Consider the following 15,138-nt stretch of genomic DNA (forward strand, 5'->3'; position numbering starts at 1 on the left):
AGATTCTAACATTTCAAAAGAACCGCAGTTACTGAAATGGAAGCATAACTCTTCAGAGAGTAGTGCCTTCTTCAAGTTATAAGTAAGTCCCTCATTAACTTTTGATAAAATGATAGAGGAGTATATCTGTGGAGGAGGAGAGAGATACCAAAGGACTGGAAAAGGGCAAATATAGTACCCATCTAAAAAAGGGGGAATAAGGACAACTCAGGAAATTATAGACTAGTCAGCTTAATTTCAGTACCCAGAAAGATCATCGAGCAAATAATCAAAACAATCAATTTGCAAGCACCTAGAAGAAAATAAGGTAATAAGCAACAGTTAATATGGATTTGTCAAGAACAAATCCTGTCAAACAAACCTAATATCCTTTGACAGGATAACAAGACTTGTGTATGCTGGGAGGCAGAGGGGGGGAGAAGCAGTAGATGTGTTATATCTTGACTTTAGTAAGGCTTTTGGTACTGTCTCACATAACCTTCTCATAAACAAACTAGAGAAATATAGCCTAGATGAACCTACTACAAGGTGGGTGCACAACTAACTGGAAAACTATAGTCAGAGAGTAGTTATCAATTGTTCACAATCCCGCTGGAAGTGCATATCGAGTGGTATCCCACAGAGGTCTGTCCTGGGTCTGGTTCTATTCATTATCTTCATCAATGATTTGGATAATGGCATAGAGAGTACGCTCATAAAGTTTGTGTATGATATTAAGCTGGGAGGGGTTGTAAGTGCTTCAGAGGACAGGATTAGAATGCAATATGATTTTGACAAACTGGAGACATGGTCTGAATTTAATGGGATGAAATTCAATAAGTACAAATTTGAAATACTCCACTTAGGAAGGAATGTCAACTGCACAAATACCACATGGGAAATGACTGCCTAGGAAGAAGTACTGCAGAAACAGGTCTGGGGGTTATAGTGGATCACAAACTAAATATGGATCAACAACTTAATACTGTTGCAAGAAAAGCACTGACAAGGCATCAGCTGGTGTATTGTGTCCAGTTTTGGGCACCACACTTCAGGAAAGATGTAGCTAAATTGAAGAAAATCTAGAAGAGATCAACAAAAATGATTAAACGCCTAGAAAACATGACCTACGAGGGAAAAACTGGTTTTGTTTAGTCTACAGAAGAGAAGACTGGGGGGGGGGGCATAAATCTTCAAGTATGTGAAAATTGTTATAAAGAATAGGGTGATTAATTGTTCTTTGTAACCACTGAGGACAGGGCAAGAAGCAGTGGGCTTAAATTGCAGACAAGGAGATTTAGGTTGGAAATTAGAAAACCTTCCTAAATGTAAGGGTAGTTAAGCATGGGAATAAATTACTTAGGAAGGTTGTGGAGTCTCTGTCATTGGAGGTTTTTAAGAACAAGTTAGACAAACAGCTGCCAGGGATGGTCTACATAGTACTATGTCCTGCCTCAATGCAGGGGAAGGACCAAATGACCTATGAAGGTCCTTTCCAGTCCTACATTTCTATGATTCTATGATTGTATTCCTTAGTTTGGTTTAAAAGCATATCCTTTTTCTGCTAATGTATTTATCTTTTTATTTTGCTGGGGTTCTATATCCTGCACAGGGAAATGGTTATGAGCCCTTTTTAGATTTTACTTGTTTTCTTCTTTAAACTCCTTGGAAAAGTAGCCCTTAGTGAACACATAAGTGTTTCATTTGTGGAGCAGCAGCTCAGTAGAAAGTTGGCTCAGACTTAGGCCATACCTACACTACAAAATTAAGTTGCCTTAACATATATTGGCGTACAGTCACCACAGTAATTACATCGCTTGTGCATGTCTGCAGTTTGCTCCTTGTGTCAGCAGTGCACGTCCTCACCAGGAGCACTTGTATCAATTGTACTGTCAGTGTGGGGCATTGTGGGACAGCTCCTGAAAGCTAGTAACAATCAACATAAGCAACACAGTGTCTACACTGACAGTGCGTTGCCCTAACTACATTGACCTTGACTCTACGCCACTCATGGAAGTGGAGTTATTAAGACGGCATAACAGGGCAGTTACGTCAGCAGGAGTGAGATTAAGTGTAGAAACTTCCATAGTTAGGTCGATGTAAGCTGTTTTGCGTGGCCCTGACTCTGTAGTGTAGACTAGACCTTAGAAAAGCCCAACTTTCCTGATTCACTTCTAATAACATCTGTGATATTTTGTTTAATGTTCATATATATACCACAGATGGTTTATTTATATAAATATCCTTGAGTGACGACTGAGTAAAACCTGAGTTAGGATTTCAGTATTTGGCTGAATGGAGATTGGAGACGCTCTGCATTTCTCTGGCTAGACATATAAATATTGACCCCACCCATACGTGGAAAAGGAGGTATCTATATCTGTTTACACACACCTTTTATATTTGTGTGTATTCACACACACACACACACACACACAAAACAAATGAAGAAAAGGATAGGTAGATATCTCCTTTTCCACATTAGTTTTTCTTGTCTGTTACCATAAATAATGTATTTAATTTATTATTATATTTAGATTTCTAAAATGTGCTCATCAGATATTTTGAGTGCACAGTCATAATTTAGGAATCACACAGTATAGCACAAGTACAATGTCACCCTCAAATAGATTTCCCCACCAAATTAGACATAATAGGAAAGAAACAATTCCTTCTACTTCAGGAATCACTGGGTGAAATTCTATGGGCTGTACAAAGCAGAAAGTCAGAGTAGATGATCATAATGCATTCTTTCCTAGTCTTAAAAATCTATTAAAATCAAATTCATCCTTCACAGTCAGCCCCTCAGGTAAAAGCCTGGAAATAAATGATAAGCCTTATATCATGACCTGATGGTTAATAGGCTCAAGTTCTGTCAGATCAATGGAGGGAGTGAATTTCAGTTCCTAGAACCTTCCACAGAGAATACCCTGCTTCTAATCTCCAGATGTTTAAATGTAGGGCTTGTCAGCCAAAGCATCTTGGCTGATTGTGTCTGCCAGGATGGCGCATATGGGAGAGACAGGGCCAAATTCAGAGGTGAAGTGTAACGTTAGATTTCCTTACATTAACAGACTCCCTTGCACTCAGACTCCCATAGATCTAAATTGGCGTAATTTGCAATTGAAGAGCCAGGATGTATAAATCAAAGTAAGCTAAGGGCAGCTTCTCAGAGCTGGGCCTTACTAATCTCTAGAGTAAGAACAGGAATGCAGAGAATGGGGGGAACACACAAGATGGAATAGGGAAATGGGAAGAGGATCAGGAGCAAGTGGAGAGAGCAGGCACAAAAAAGAAAAAGGAGCAGAGGATACCTAAGAGCAGCTGGTGTTGCTGGAGATGAAGAATGAGGGCTGGTGATACTGCAAGGTGCATGTAGAGGAAAATGTAGCATAGGGATTACAGTGTTTTGCTATTGGCTTTCACAGAAATTGGATCCACCCCAAAAGAATAAAATAGGAATTATACCTTGATATCATTTTGTTACCAGTTCAATTTACTATTACTGTTAATTAGATTGGTAGGTGAAAAGCATTAATAAACAAAACATCTCCTCCAAATTTTTTAATTCCCCCTTCCCATCTTGTTTGAAAGTGTCTGTGAAATCCATTCACCCTCAGGCACAATTGTTGTCAAAGCCAAGAATTGCAGAAAGGTGCTGTTTTCTTCAAATTTGGAAGACAGTGTTGTTAATCTGCTGATTTTCTGATTTGTTAAGTGTGGGTGTAATTGACAGATTCAGGACTAGTGTAAATCCAAAGTGAAGTCACTCCAGTTTACACTGGTGTAAATGAGCAGAATCTGGCCTTCTATGTTCATTTCAAAAGCTAAACTTAGAGGAAAGTTCAAGCTATTCATTCAGGTTCTATAAAATATGGCACTTTAAAATATTTCCTCTCGACATGAATTTATATTTTAGTATTCTAGTATCTTGAATCACAACTACTTCATAATTGCCATTTTATCTTAACGTTGTGCTCCTTGACTTAATTCTCTGCTGGTGTAAAATGCTGTAGATTTATTGATGTCAATGGAGTTTTGCTGATTAACTCCAACTGTGGATCTGGCTCTTGAGTTTAATTTTCTAGCTTCTTTTTTACTCATTAGGGTTTTGTTTTTAGGAATAATTCGTCTGAGGGATGGATTTCATGATCGCTACCCAGTGGAAGATTACCTTGATCTGTTTGACTTGGCTGCATATCAGATTCAGGGTGTGTTACAGAGTGATGTAACAAAAGGGCGCAGCAAGATGAACCACATCATCGTTGGTACTGCAAATACTACTTACGAAAATATGGTCCTAAATTAGTTGTAACATTTATAGCAATGGTAAAATAAGCTTAATCAAAGTGTTTTATGTCTGCGGTAAGTTAATCATAGCAGAGGGCCATTTGATGTCCGGTAAGGCCCCTGTCTACAGATAGGTGCATTATTTGTTTTCCTCTGGAGGCAGGTTGCTTTCCTTTACCTAAATGGATGTTCTGTGCCTGGCAAGATTGCAGTACTGGGTCCTGTGAAGTTCTGCCATCAGAGACATCTGCAGATATTCCTGCTATTTATATTACAGTACTACAGTATATTACAGTATTACAATACTTTCACAGGTGAAATGCTTAGATAAACCCAGTTCACTTATTTAAATTAGCAGAGTACATTTTTAATACTTTTACCTCTTGTTATAGCTTTTTCTAGAGTTCATGTTTTTTCTGTAGTCTCAGTTCCCTTATCGCCAAGGTTACTTTGGCCCTTATTAAGTTTGCAGGAAAATTTCTGAATTATTATGCTCATTAAATCAGTTTTTTATGACCTCAGTAAAAAACAATCTAGTCTAGAGACAGTCTACATTATGTATGAAAATCAGGTTTCCTTAGAATGCTGCATTGTTAAACTTCAGATTATTAAAAAGGGAAATTTAATTAAAACTATAAACCTTCCTTTAACTTTGTCATGTAACAGTATTTTCAAATTCTAACAATCTTTGAGTCATATCTTTATTAGGTAATATATTTTCGCAAATAAAACAGTAGATCTTTAGAAGACCTGTAGAGTACACTGCTGTTCTAGCTTCAGGCATTCTAAGCAGGACTTTTTTATTTACGATCATTAATCTGATAAATTCACAAGAATGTTTTATGAAAACGTGACATGATTTTATTCCATTAATCTCAGGATAAGGACATTGTAAATTTATTCTTTTAATGAAAGTAGGCAGTTTAATCATGAAGTATGTGCTTTAAGTCCATATGAAAAATTAGTACATATTTGATTGTGCTATGATAATTTGATATATAAATGCAGTGGATATAACAGTGATTAATTCAACATGTGTTGAATAGGGTACCCTCTTTACAGATATTAAATCTGTATTATGTGTAAAGAGACACTGTCAAATGGGTAGGAATTAATTTCTTTTTCCTTTTAGTTCCTCACAGTCATCCTGTTTTGGTTCCGAACACAAGCTATACTAAATTAACTGCACAAAACCAGCATCTTTAGCTTAAAGTTCACTCTCCTGAATGAGGAAACTGAGAGCATGTATACAAAAGTAAACATGTGGATCCAAATCCACAGCCAAAGTAAGGACTAGACTCCACTATTCTTATTCTTGTAGGTAAGGATGGTAGAATCTGGTCCTATATGGGTTGTTGTTCAGAGGAGTTCCAAAGGAGCAAAGGCGAGAAGGAATATCTTAATTGTTCAGACACCATGCTTAGGTCTGCAGGATAGCTGGCTGCCTAGATAGATGAAAGGCTGCAGATTATTTTCAGAGGCTTTCTGTCGCAGTTACTGTAGCTTCTGTAGCTGCTGTCAACTGCTTCCTTGGTGGGTAGATTCATGAATATATGGACTCATGCCTGTGCCTGCGCCCATGCCCTAGACAGCTGCTTGGCCCCCCAAACACCTCTGTGCAATAGGATGGATGGAGCCCACTGTCTGTCTGGGTTCCTCATTTCCTGCCCTCTTCCCACACAGCAGGACAACACTGGTTCCGATGCATCTGGGGCCTAACACGGCTCTTAAATTGGATGCAGGCTGTGGGGCAAATTCTCTAGTGTAAATTGGTGTAATTCCATAGACTTCAGTGGAGCTGTGCCAATCTGGACTGTCAGAGTACTCATATATCTAAATGCATTGCTCTTATTCAGTCCATGCAAGATTTATATTCCACACATGCCTTCACACATATTTACAGCACTGGATCTTGTTTGTTACACCGGTAATACAAATACAGACTCTCACTCCTGTTTTGGTGTGGGGATTTTGCTCCAATGCTACATTTAGTCTTTTGCGGTTCCACTTTACCCAGCTTTTGAGCTGAACTGACCTGTACTGAACTAACATGTCAAATGCTCTGCTCAAGGTCATGTAATGGTGTTTATAATTGATTTGGAAAGAGAAACCACAGATCTTCTGGACTTCCAGTCTTAGACTGTAGAGCCCCAATTTCTCCTTTCAAGACAGTGACAATGAGAATATCAGTAAATAATTCTGGTCTCTAATGGCTTCCAGGTTCTTTTAGTGAAGTACAGTAGGTAAAAGTGGAGCCTAAAGGAATTGATAAATGCTTATTTAGTATGAAGGCTTTGGCAATTTTTATTTTAAATTTAAAAACTTGATTGGATTTTTCCAAAATGAGGATTCAAATACAAAGAAGAGGAGGAGGCAAAGAAAGAGAAAAAGAAAATTCCCTACAATAAGAATATATTTGCATATATGTACTTGTACATGATTAAATCACAGAACTATCAATTACAAGGGTTTTTTTTTCTCATCCCTTTTGGTTCAAAAACTCATTAACAGAAATTAGTGCCTCCCACATTGGCAAAAAGAGAGCTTGAAAAAGGCTAAAGCATACATTTTGTTGAAGCAAATTTTGTCTCATTAGTTTTAGTGTTACTCAGCAGAAGGAGACAGTACAGTTTAAAAGATAGATGCAGTATGTGATACTATTGGCTAGATTCTGATATCCTTTACTCAGTTGAGTAGTTACTGAGTAGTAATTTACTCCAGGAGTAGTCCTATTAAAATAATACTACTTTCAGAGTAAGGTTTTTCTTGACCTAAAGACATCAGAATCTGGTCTTTAACTGTATTTTATTATTCATTCTGAAATCAGTTGATTTTGTCTTTCTTTTAAGTGCATATCTGTACTTGAGACAATGGGACATGATGCTATGGTACAGTATCTCTGATGGTGTATAATAAAGTTCCAATAATAACTGAAGAGAAGGAAAGATTCAATACACTGTGACACAGACAAGCTGACTGATGCTTTTATTCCCACATTGCCTCTGTATCTCTCAAATCCTCAGTTCATGGTCTAAGCCAGTGGTTCTCAAACTTGGGCTGCCGCTTGTTCAGGGAAAGCCCCTGGCGGGCCGGGCCGGTTTGTTTACCTGCCGCAACAGCAGGTTCGGCTGATCACAGCTCCCACTGGCCGCGGTTCGCCACTGCAGGCCAGTGGGGGCTGCAGGAAGTGGCGCGAGCCAAGGGACGTGCTGGCCGCCCTTCCTGCAGCCCCCCTTGGCCCAGAGCGGCAAACCGCGGCCAGTGGGAGCCGCGATCGGCGGAACCTGAGGACGTGGCAGGTAAACAAACCGGCCCGGCCCACCAGGGGCTAAGAACCACTGGTCTAAGCAATACTGATTATTTGGAGTGGTTCTTTACATTTTTTATCAGGCTGGCCATTACAAATGATGTCATTCACTTAGGGCTTACTTCCCTGCAATTAGGGAAGTGTTAAAAGTAACTCTCAGAAAGTACCTTAAAGATAAGGTGGAATTGAAAATCTCTATGGGATGGATATAAGTTCGTCCTGTCTGGACGGTAGGAAATAGCTCTACTACCACTAGAGTACAAATTCTGTCCATTACATAATTGGTCACACCCTTTTAAAGTTAAATATATTTGCATATTCATCAACCATTTTCAGAAGTACAGCATAATGACAGTGATAATTTGTGTAATTATATAAACGTGTCTTTAACTAAGAGCTTCCTGATTCTGCAGAAATATGGGCCAGATTTTCAGGCAGTGTAAATCAGCATAAGGCCATGAAAGTCAATGGAGCCAGACTGATTTACACCATCTGAGGATCAGGATCTACATCTTTTGTGCCAATGTAAAGAAAAAAAAATTACTCAAAGATACTCATTGTAAATACTTGTCATTTCTAGGAGAGGCCAGTGCTTCTACAATGTGGGATAACAATGCCTGGGTTTTCTTCTATGACAACAGTACTGATGGAGAACCTCCATTTTTAATCCAGGATTTCATCCATGCTTTCCAGCCCCATGCCAAACTTATCGTCATGCTGAGGGATCCTGTTGAAAGGTTAGCAATAAAGCAGTGCATGGAATTCTTTCTCACTAGAAACAAGGGTGTTTTTTTTTTTTTTTTTTTAAGATGTAATAAATGTACTTATACTGTTTATATGCCTGATGTCTAGTTCTTTTCTGGTATAAGTGTTAATACTTGTAATACCCTTGTAGCTTTATTGATTTATAATTAACTTTAGATTTTGTAAATATTTATGGCTTCATTCCAAGTGTTTTGGAATTTTCAATTTTAATAACATTTGAAAAAAATATTACTGGCATTGTGTAGTGCTTCACTTCAAATAAGGAACAATGGATAGTAGGGTTTACATCTCCAAAGGGGCAGAATATTTAAAAGGAAGATTGGGAATGGCCCACAACTAAGCAAATTAAATACGTTTCTTTGTTTCTTTTGTTTTTTAAAATCTTGGAAAGACTTGGTACAGTACTAAGCTAAAATGTCTGGGGCATATTTAAGTTCCATAGCTAACACTTACTTAACAGGTCATCCTCGGTCTTGCTGATTTTGGCAGTGGTATGGGGTTGAACTTTTACAAAGATAAACTGTTCTTGAACTATTTTTCCTGTGTATTAGATACAAACAGTCTTTTTTTCCATTTATGTTTTAGCTCTTCCCAGGACAGCTATGCCCTAGCAGGCTGTCAGTAGAGGGGGATGTCTATGAAGTGTGCTCCCGTTTTCTGTGTGGTTCAGAGGGTAGCAAAAGCAAAGAACAGAGGCCCTGGGTATCAGATCTGAAGCTGTGCCGCATGATCCTCTTGCTAACAGTCCCTTCATGGCAACAACACATTTTGTCAAATATACATTTTCAGGGCAGTTCAACCATCTGCAGGCTAGGGCTTCACCATCCTTCAAGGACAAGGTCCCTAAGTTGCCCAGGAAAGTGGTGAGGGGACCTGAGAGGTTAGTGAAAGAGTAGACAGTCTTCACTGGTGCTATAAGAACCACACAGTTTGGGCCAGAGTTTCCCATGTATGCTGTAGCTTGTGGTTGTGGGCCATGCCTCTCTGGGCAGCCTCTAATGCCACACACAAGTGGAGAGACTCTACAGTGGTGTACTTTCTCCATTTTCTATAGCACTGGAGAACTTTTGACGTTCGTTCTCCTTTACTACTGATTTAGACACATCTGGCCAGATACGTAGCACTAAAGATAAAGGCAATATACTGAGGGCTGTAAAAATAGGGGTTAGGGGAAGCACATAATTCTAAAGAGGCTATCCAAAACAGGGCTGCACCAAGTCATTCCAGCCCTTGACGCTTGCTTCATGGGTTACAGTGTGTCCTGCCACACTGCCATGGCTCACCCACATAAAAGGCATGTACTATGCTGGTGGGGTCCCACAAACATGTTTGTTTGGGCAGGCTATCACCCCAGAAACAACATTATAGGGTGATGGCAGCAAGGGCTACCCATGCATACTGTCCCTCTGGATGAGTGTTGGCAGAGCCCCCCCGAACAGCAGAATACTGAATTAATAACCCATTAAAATGCATGGGGCAGTTCTCCCATTTAAGAGGAAGAACTATAGTTCAAGGCTGTCTACAGATTCAGGCACTGATATCACTTGGGTCACGTTTTGAGGCTCATCAGCTGATGTCATCACATAACTCTTGAGCTGAGACACTAGGCTTGTGCCTCTGAGGTCTGATCCAACACCCATTGAACCAGTGGGAAGACTGCCATTGACTTCAGTTGGCATTGGATTGGCCCCATAGGATATGTCTACACTGCAATTAAAAACCTATGGCTGGCCTGTGCAAGCTGACAGGCTTGTGTGGCTTGGACTAAGGAGCTGTTTAATTAGGGGCCTGAGCCTGAATGTCTACACCACAATTAAACACGAGCCTGAGTCGGTGATATGAGCCAGCCGTGCCTGTTTAATTGCATTGTAGACATAGTCACTATGGGTATGTCTTAATCAGTTCCTGTATCTACATGAACTAGCTAAATGTTATTAGGTGATTACTGGGTGGGATCCTGTTATTACCCTTGCAGAGTTTTCTTCCATTTTAACTAAGTCATAGATAAACCTCAACAGTGAAATTCCAGTTAATCAACAGCGGGAAGAGCAAACCTCAACTTCTCTCCTGTCCTGTAAATTTTGATAATTATTTTATCAACATTGTGCTAGGAACCATGCACTAAACTAGATCTGGAGGAAGGAGGTGATAGGTGAAGACTAGCCCTTCAGGGCAGGAATGTCTCTTGTATGTTTGTGTAGCACCCAGCACAATGGGTCCCCATTGGGATATTTGGGTGCTAACATAATACAATTCAATTAAAATGCAATTGGAAATTGACAACCTATGCTAAGGCCTAAACTTTATTATAATCTATTAAAGTCATTTAAATACAAAAAATATTAAGCAACACATGTGTGCTGCCAATTTTTAAAGAGCTAGTCTTCACCCATCACCTCCTTCCTCCACATCTAGTTTAGTGCATGGTTCCTAGCACAATGTTGATAAAATAATTATCGAACTACTGAACTGGTGGAAGCCACTAGATAAGCACTTGGAACCAAAGTTAGTTGAAATGCAAAACCGGCTTTTCACAACAGTAGCCTCTTGCAGCTGCAGAGAGAATATTTTTTTTATTTCAGTTTATTCAACAAGCTGAGTTCAATGACTAGTTCATTAAAAGTTAAGAGACCAATTGGGAGTTGAAAAAGCAGGAATGCTTGCTTCCTTTTCCCAGCATATGAATAAAAACTAGTTGTGAGAGGATGAGATCTACTAGTTCTAACATCTTGAAGGACATGTTAATCAGAACAATCCGTTCAGTTCACTAACTACTGATAATACTTCCTTTTGTGTAATAAATCAGTTAGTTTTAAATGCAAAACATGTTTTGATAAGCTTCTAGATAATTTCCCCCCCCCTTATTTATCCAGCTCTTTTACAAGATTTTTATTTAATAAAAAAACATTAAATACTGCTGTTGTGCATATTTAATTGAATTTCCATCTAAATATAACTTGACAGAAATACCAAAATTAATTAAAAATTAATCACCTTCTAGTAACTAAAGAATGCATCATTCACCATTTTATAACAAATTAAATATTTAGGAATTTGAATAAATAAGTGAGATAACTACTTAAATAATTGTGTGTGGGGGTATATGTATGTCTCTGTGTGCGTCCTTCTTGTTAGCTAAATGAAGCACCCAAATTAGTGTGAAGCCTATATTTAATTGCAAAACAATATGGTTTATTGGTATCAACCAATAAGAATCAAACTCTCTTTAGAAAAATAACTAAAGTACAAATGCAAAGCATGACTTAAATCAAGGTTTCCTGCTTGCTGATTTGAAATCATGGTTAAAATCAGTTATTTAAATTGCTTTGATTTACATCAATCGACATATAAATATTTAATAAGAAGTCATCCCAGGCAGGCATTCTGAACATGTTTCATAATAAAGCAGGGCACATCCCTTCCACTTTCTCTTGTGGAGGAGAGTGGGAGTTGGCACTGAAATGTTTAACCCAGGAGCACCACATGAGCTCCACCCCTGATGCTGGCATATCCAGTCAGGTTGCATGGGTATTAGGTGGCAGGTCATCTGCTGTGGTTTCTTCTTGACTAGATTTCCTGACATCAGGGCTTTGCATAACAGGAACCGCCAGAGTGGCCCCTCCCTGTTTGTCAGCGATAAAGAGCCATGCCAGATCTTCCTATCCTTTGTGTTGGGAAATGCATTTCCCAACTGTTAAATGTGCCTCCTGACCTTTAGGTTTAAGACATGGTAATTTTATGCAAGAGAGCTCATTGAAGTACCTCCCTCAGGTAAATTATCCACAATTCTCTCATTACTTTAATCACCCTCTGTAATATGGGTGTTTCACTTTCCCAGTTGTAATATGGGTGAGACAAAAAGTGAGTTCCATTTCACTAACTCTGTATTTACAGGGAACTAGATTCTGTATATTTAGGATTTCATTTGCCCTTTTTGCTTGTGCCTCATCTGAAATCATAGGAGCAAGTTTAAGCCTTGTCATAAATGGCTGCAACTCTCATTGGTCCAGATTCTGCTGTCAATTACATTAAGAGACTGCGGATACAGAGGGCATTCTGGAATATGTTGGTGCAGTCAGGGTCACAGGAAGGGGTATGGCCAGGCTTGTCTTCAGCTGCTGCAAGGCTCATATGGGCCTTGGACAACCAGTACAATTTAGGGCTACTCCAGCACACGAGCCCCTTATTCTGTCCTTTGGCTGGGGGGGGAGGGTGGGGGAGACGGAAGGCGGGGAGTTTGGCTCAATTCAGTCATTCTGCATTTAGGGCCTGATTCTGCTTCCAATGAAGTCAATGGGAAAACTCCCAGTGACATCAGTTGTGTAAATTCCCAGTGTAATTGAGATCAGAAACTGTCCCACTAACTTCAATAGGAGTCGCACCTGCTTATATCAGGGTTGACTTGTTTCATAATCCTTTGTGGGTGATATGATGGTCATCGCCACATTATTTAATTGTGTTAGATTATGATTGAGGATAATGACTTCAAGTGAGCAATAAGTACCAGGAGCAGCTGAAATCCTAATCAACAAAGATTTTATTTTCATGCAGATGTCCCTAGAATTGAAAAACAGATGGAAAACAAATACAGAAGATGGAGGCAGTCGAGTAGAGAGAGAGAGATGCTTTCCATAAGGTGTCAGCAGCTCTTTAAAATAATATTTTTTTAAATTGGTTGATTAGAACAAATTATCAGAAAAATTAAACATTTTAAACAAACTGCAGTTATGGCTCATCTTCAAAATGATTCTTGCTCTCTCAGTTCCTCCTGCGAGTGCCTGTCCTCCATACCCTGGATGGCAAGAGCTGTCAGCTCGATCCTATTCTCCTGGAGAGAAATACTTCCAGCCTGATTCTCATTTAGGTTTTTGTTAACGTGCCATTAGCAAACAGCGGTCTTAACACGCACATGTTGTATTTCTGCAAGGACAAGATACTGCTGTGTGCTTAATGCCTACCACATTTAACTAAACTCTGCTGTTTCTGTCCCTCAGCTTATCCCCCATCTTTTTCTCATATCCTCCACTCTGCAGCCAGATATTCCACAGACACCAGAACAGACAGATGCCTGAGGCAGCAAAATATTAGGGGCAGCCAAATACTTTGTGGCTGTTTCTTGTAGGTGAATAGGGGCTTACAGGGGCTTACATTTCCCTGCCTGCTTTCATCAGCCAAACACTAAGAGCTGGTACCTTCTACTCTGACAATTACCGCACTTCTTTTTTTAAGAAAACCAGATTACACTAATCAGTTTATTTAGGAGCAGGTTGTGGCCTGACCCTACAGGACTGCATGGAGGCCTGTGAGAGAGTAAGATCCCCCACCCCGCTACATCCTCATGGCTTTCCTACAACCCATCTCTAACATTTGGCTGCTCAACTGGTATTTCCCTCCTCACCTGTGCAGATGGATGGGAAATATGTAGAGCCTTGGTTCTCTCTCTCTCTCAGGTGCTAGGAGGGGGAATTGAGCCATTTCAGGATGGATAGTAGGATTTTTCCTGCCAGAAGCCTGTTCCCTTCACTTCTCATGATGGAATCTTGTCAACACATTCCTTAGAAGAGACCTGGTGTTTCCACAACTGGATTGGAATAATGTGCCTGAGAATCATACAGTTACAATTATTGCTCACGTTTAACTCTATGGCCTTCTCCTTAAAGAGAAGAATGATTTTGAAGTAGAGAGGCTGAGGAGCTTGATACTTTAAAAAGTGTCAGTATTTCCTATAATCAAAAATAGCAGGACTAAATCCATTGGTGGCCATGAGAAATTTTATAAGCAGTCCTTAAACAGAGCATTGAAATGTGTCTATGACTGTGTACAATCAAAAATGTAAGGCAAGAAGAGACCTAACGAGGCCATCTAGTCTGTCCCTCTACGTCAAGGCAGAGTTAAGTATACCTAGATCATTCCTGACAGATGTGTATCTAACCTGTTCTTAAAAAGCTCCAAGAAGGATTCCTCAACTTCCCTAGGTAAGCTGGTCCAGTGGTTAACTATCCTTATGGTTTGAAAGTTTTTCCTAATACACCTCTACCTCGATATAACGCTGTCCTCGGGAGCCAAAAAATCTCACCATGTTATAGGTGAAACTGCATTATATCTAACTTGCTTTGATCCACTGGAGTGCGCAGCCCCGCCCCCCCCAGAGCAGTGCTTTACCACGTTCTATCCGAATTCGTGTTATGTTGGGTCATGTTATATTGGGGTAGAGGTGTATCTAACTTAAATCTCCCTTGCTGCAAACTAAACTGATTACTTCGTTTCCTACCCCCTTTGGACATGAACAGTGATTAATCTCTGTCCTCTTTATAACAACCTTTTACATATTTGAAGATGTTACATCCGTTGTCGGTCTTCTCTTCTCTAGACTAAACAAGCCCAATTTTTTCAAATTTTCCTTATAGGTCATGTTTTCTTACTATTTTTATTGCTCTCCTTTGGACTGTCTCCAGTTTGTCCACATCTTTCTGAAAGTATAGTGCCCACATCTGGACATTCCAGCTAAGGCCTCACTAGTGCCGAGTAGAGTAGAACAGTTACTTCCCATGGCTTACATATAGCACTCCTGTTATACAACCCAGAGTGACATTTGCTCTTTTTACAGCAGCATCACACTGTTGACTCTCATTTAATTTGTAATCCACCAAAAGCCCCTTTTCCGCAGTACCGCTGCCTAACTAGGCATACTCCATGTTGTATTTGTATATTTGATTTTTCCTTCCTAAGTGCAGATCTTTACACATGTCATTATTGAATTTCATATTATTGTTTTCAGATTAATTCTCCAGTTTATT

At 39.5% G+C, this 15,138-nt stretch overlaps 1 protein-coding gene across 7 annotated transcripts in view; it reads left to right on the forward strand.

Annotated features, from left to right (window-relative positions):
- The window catches only part of CHST15 (carbohydrate sulfotransferase 15), an 88,380-nt gene that overhangs the window by 58,710 nt on the left and 14,532 nt on the right, over positions 1 to 15,138 (forward strand). For all 7 annotated transcript variants that reach the window (XM_054035896.1, XM_054035900.1, XM_054035897.1 and 4 more), the window contains exons 4-5: positions 4,101 to 4,247; positions 8,157 to 8,313. In XM_054035896.1, coding sequence (XP_053891871.1) covers positions 4,101 to 4,247; positions 8,157 to 8,313 — 304 coding nt within the window. The remainder of the gene's footprint in view (positions 1 to 4,100; positions 4,248 to 8,156; positions 8,314 to 15,138) is intronic.

This window comes from Malaclemys terrapin, chromosome 7 (assembly GCF_027887155.1).
Source record: "Malaclemys terrapin pileata isolate rMalTer1 chromosome 7, rMalTer1.hap1, whole genome shotgun sequence".
NCBI lineage: Eukaryota > Metazoa > Chordata > Testudines > Emydidae > Malaclemys > Malaclemys terrapin.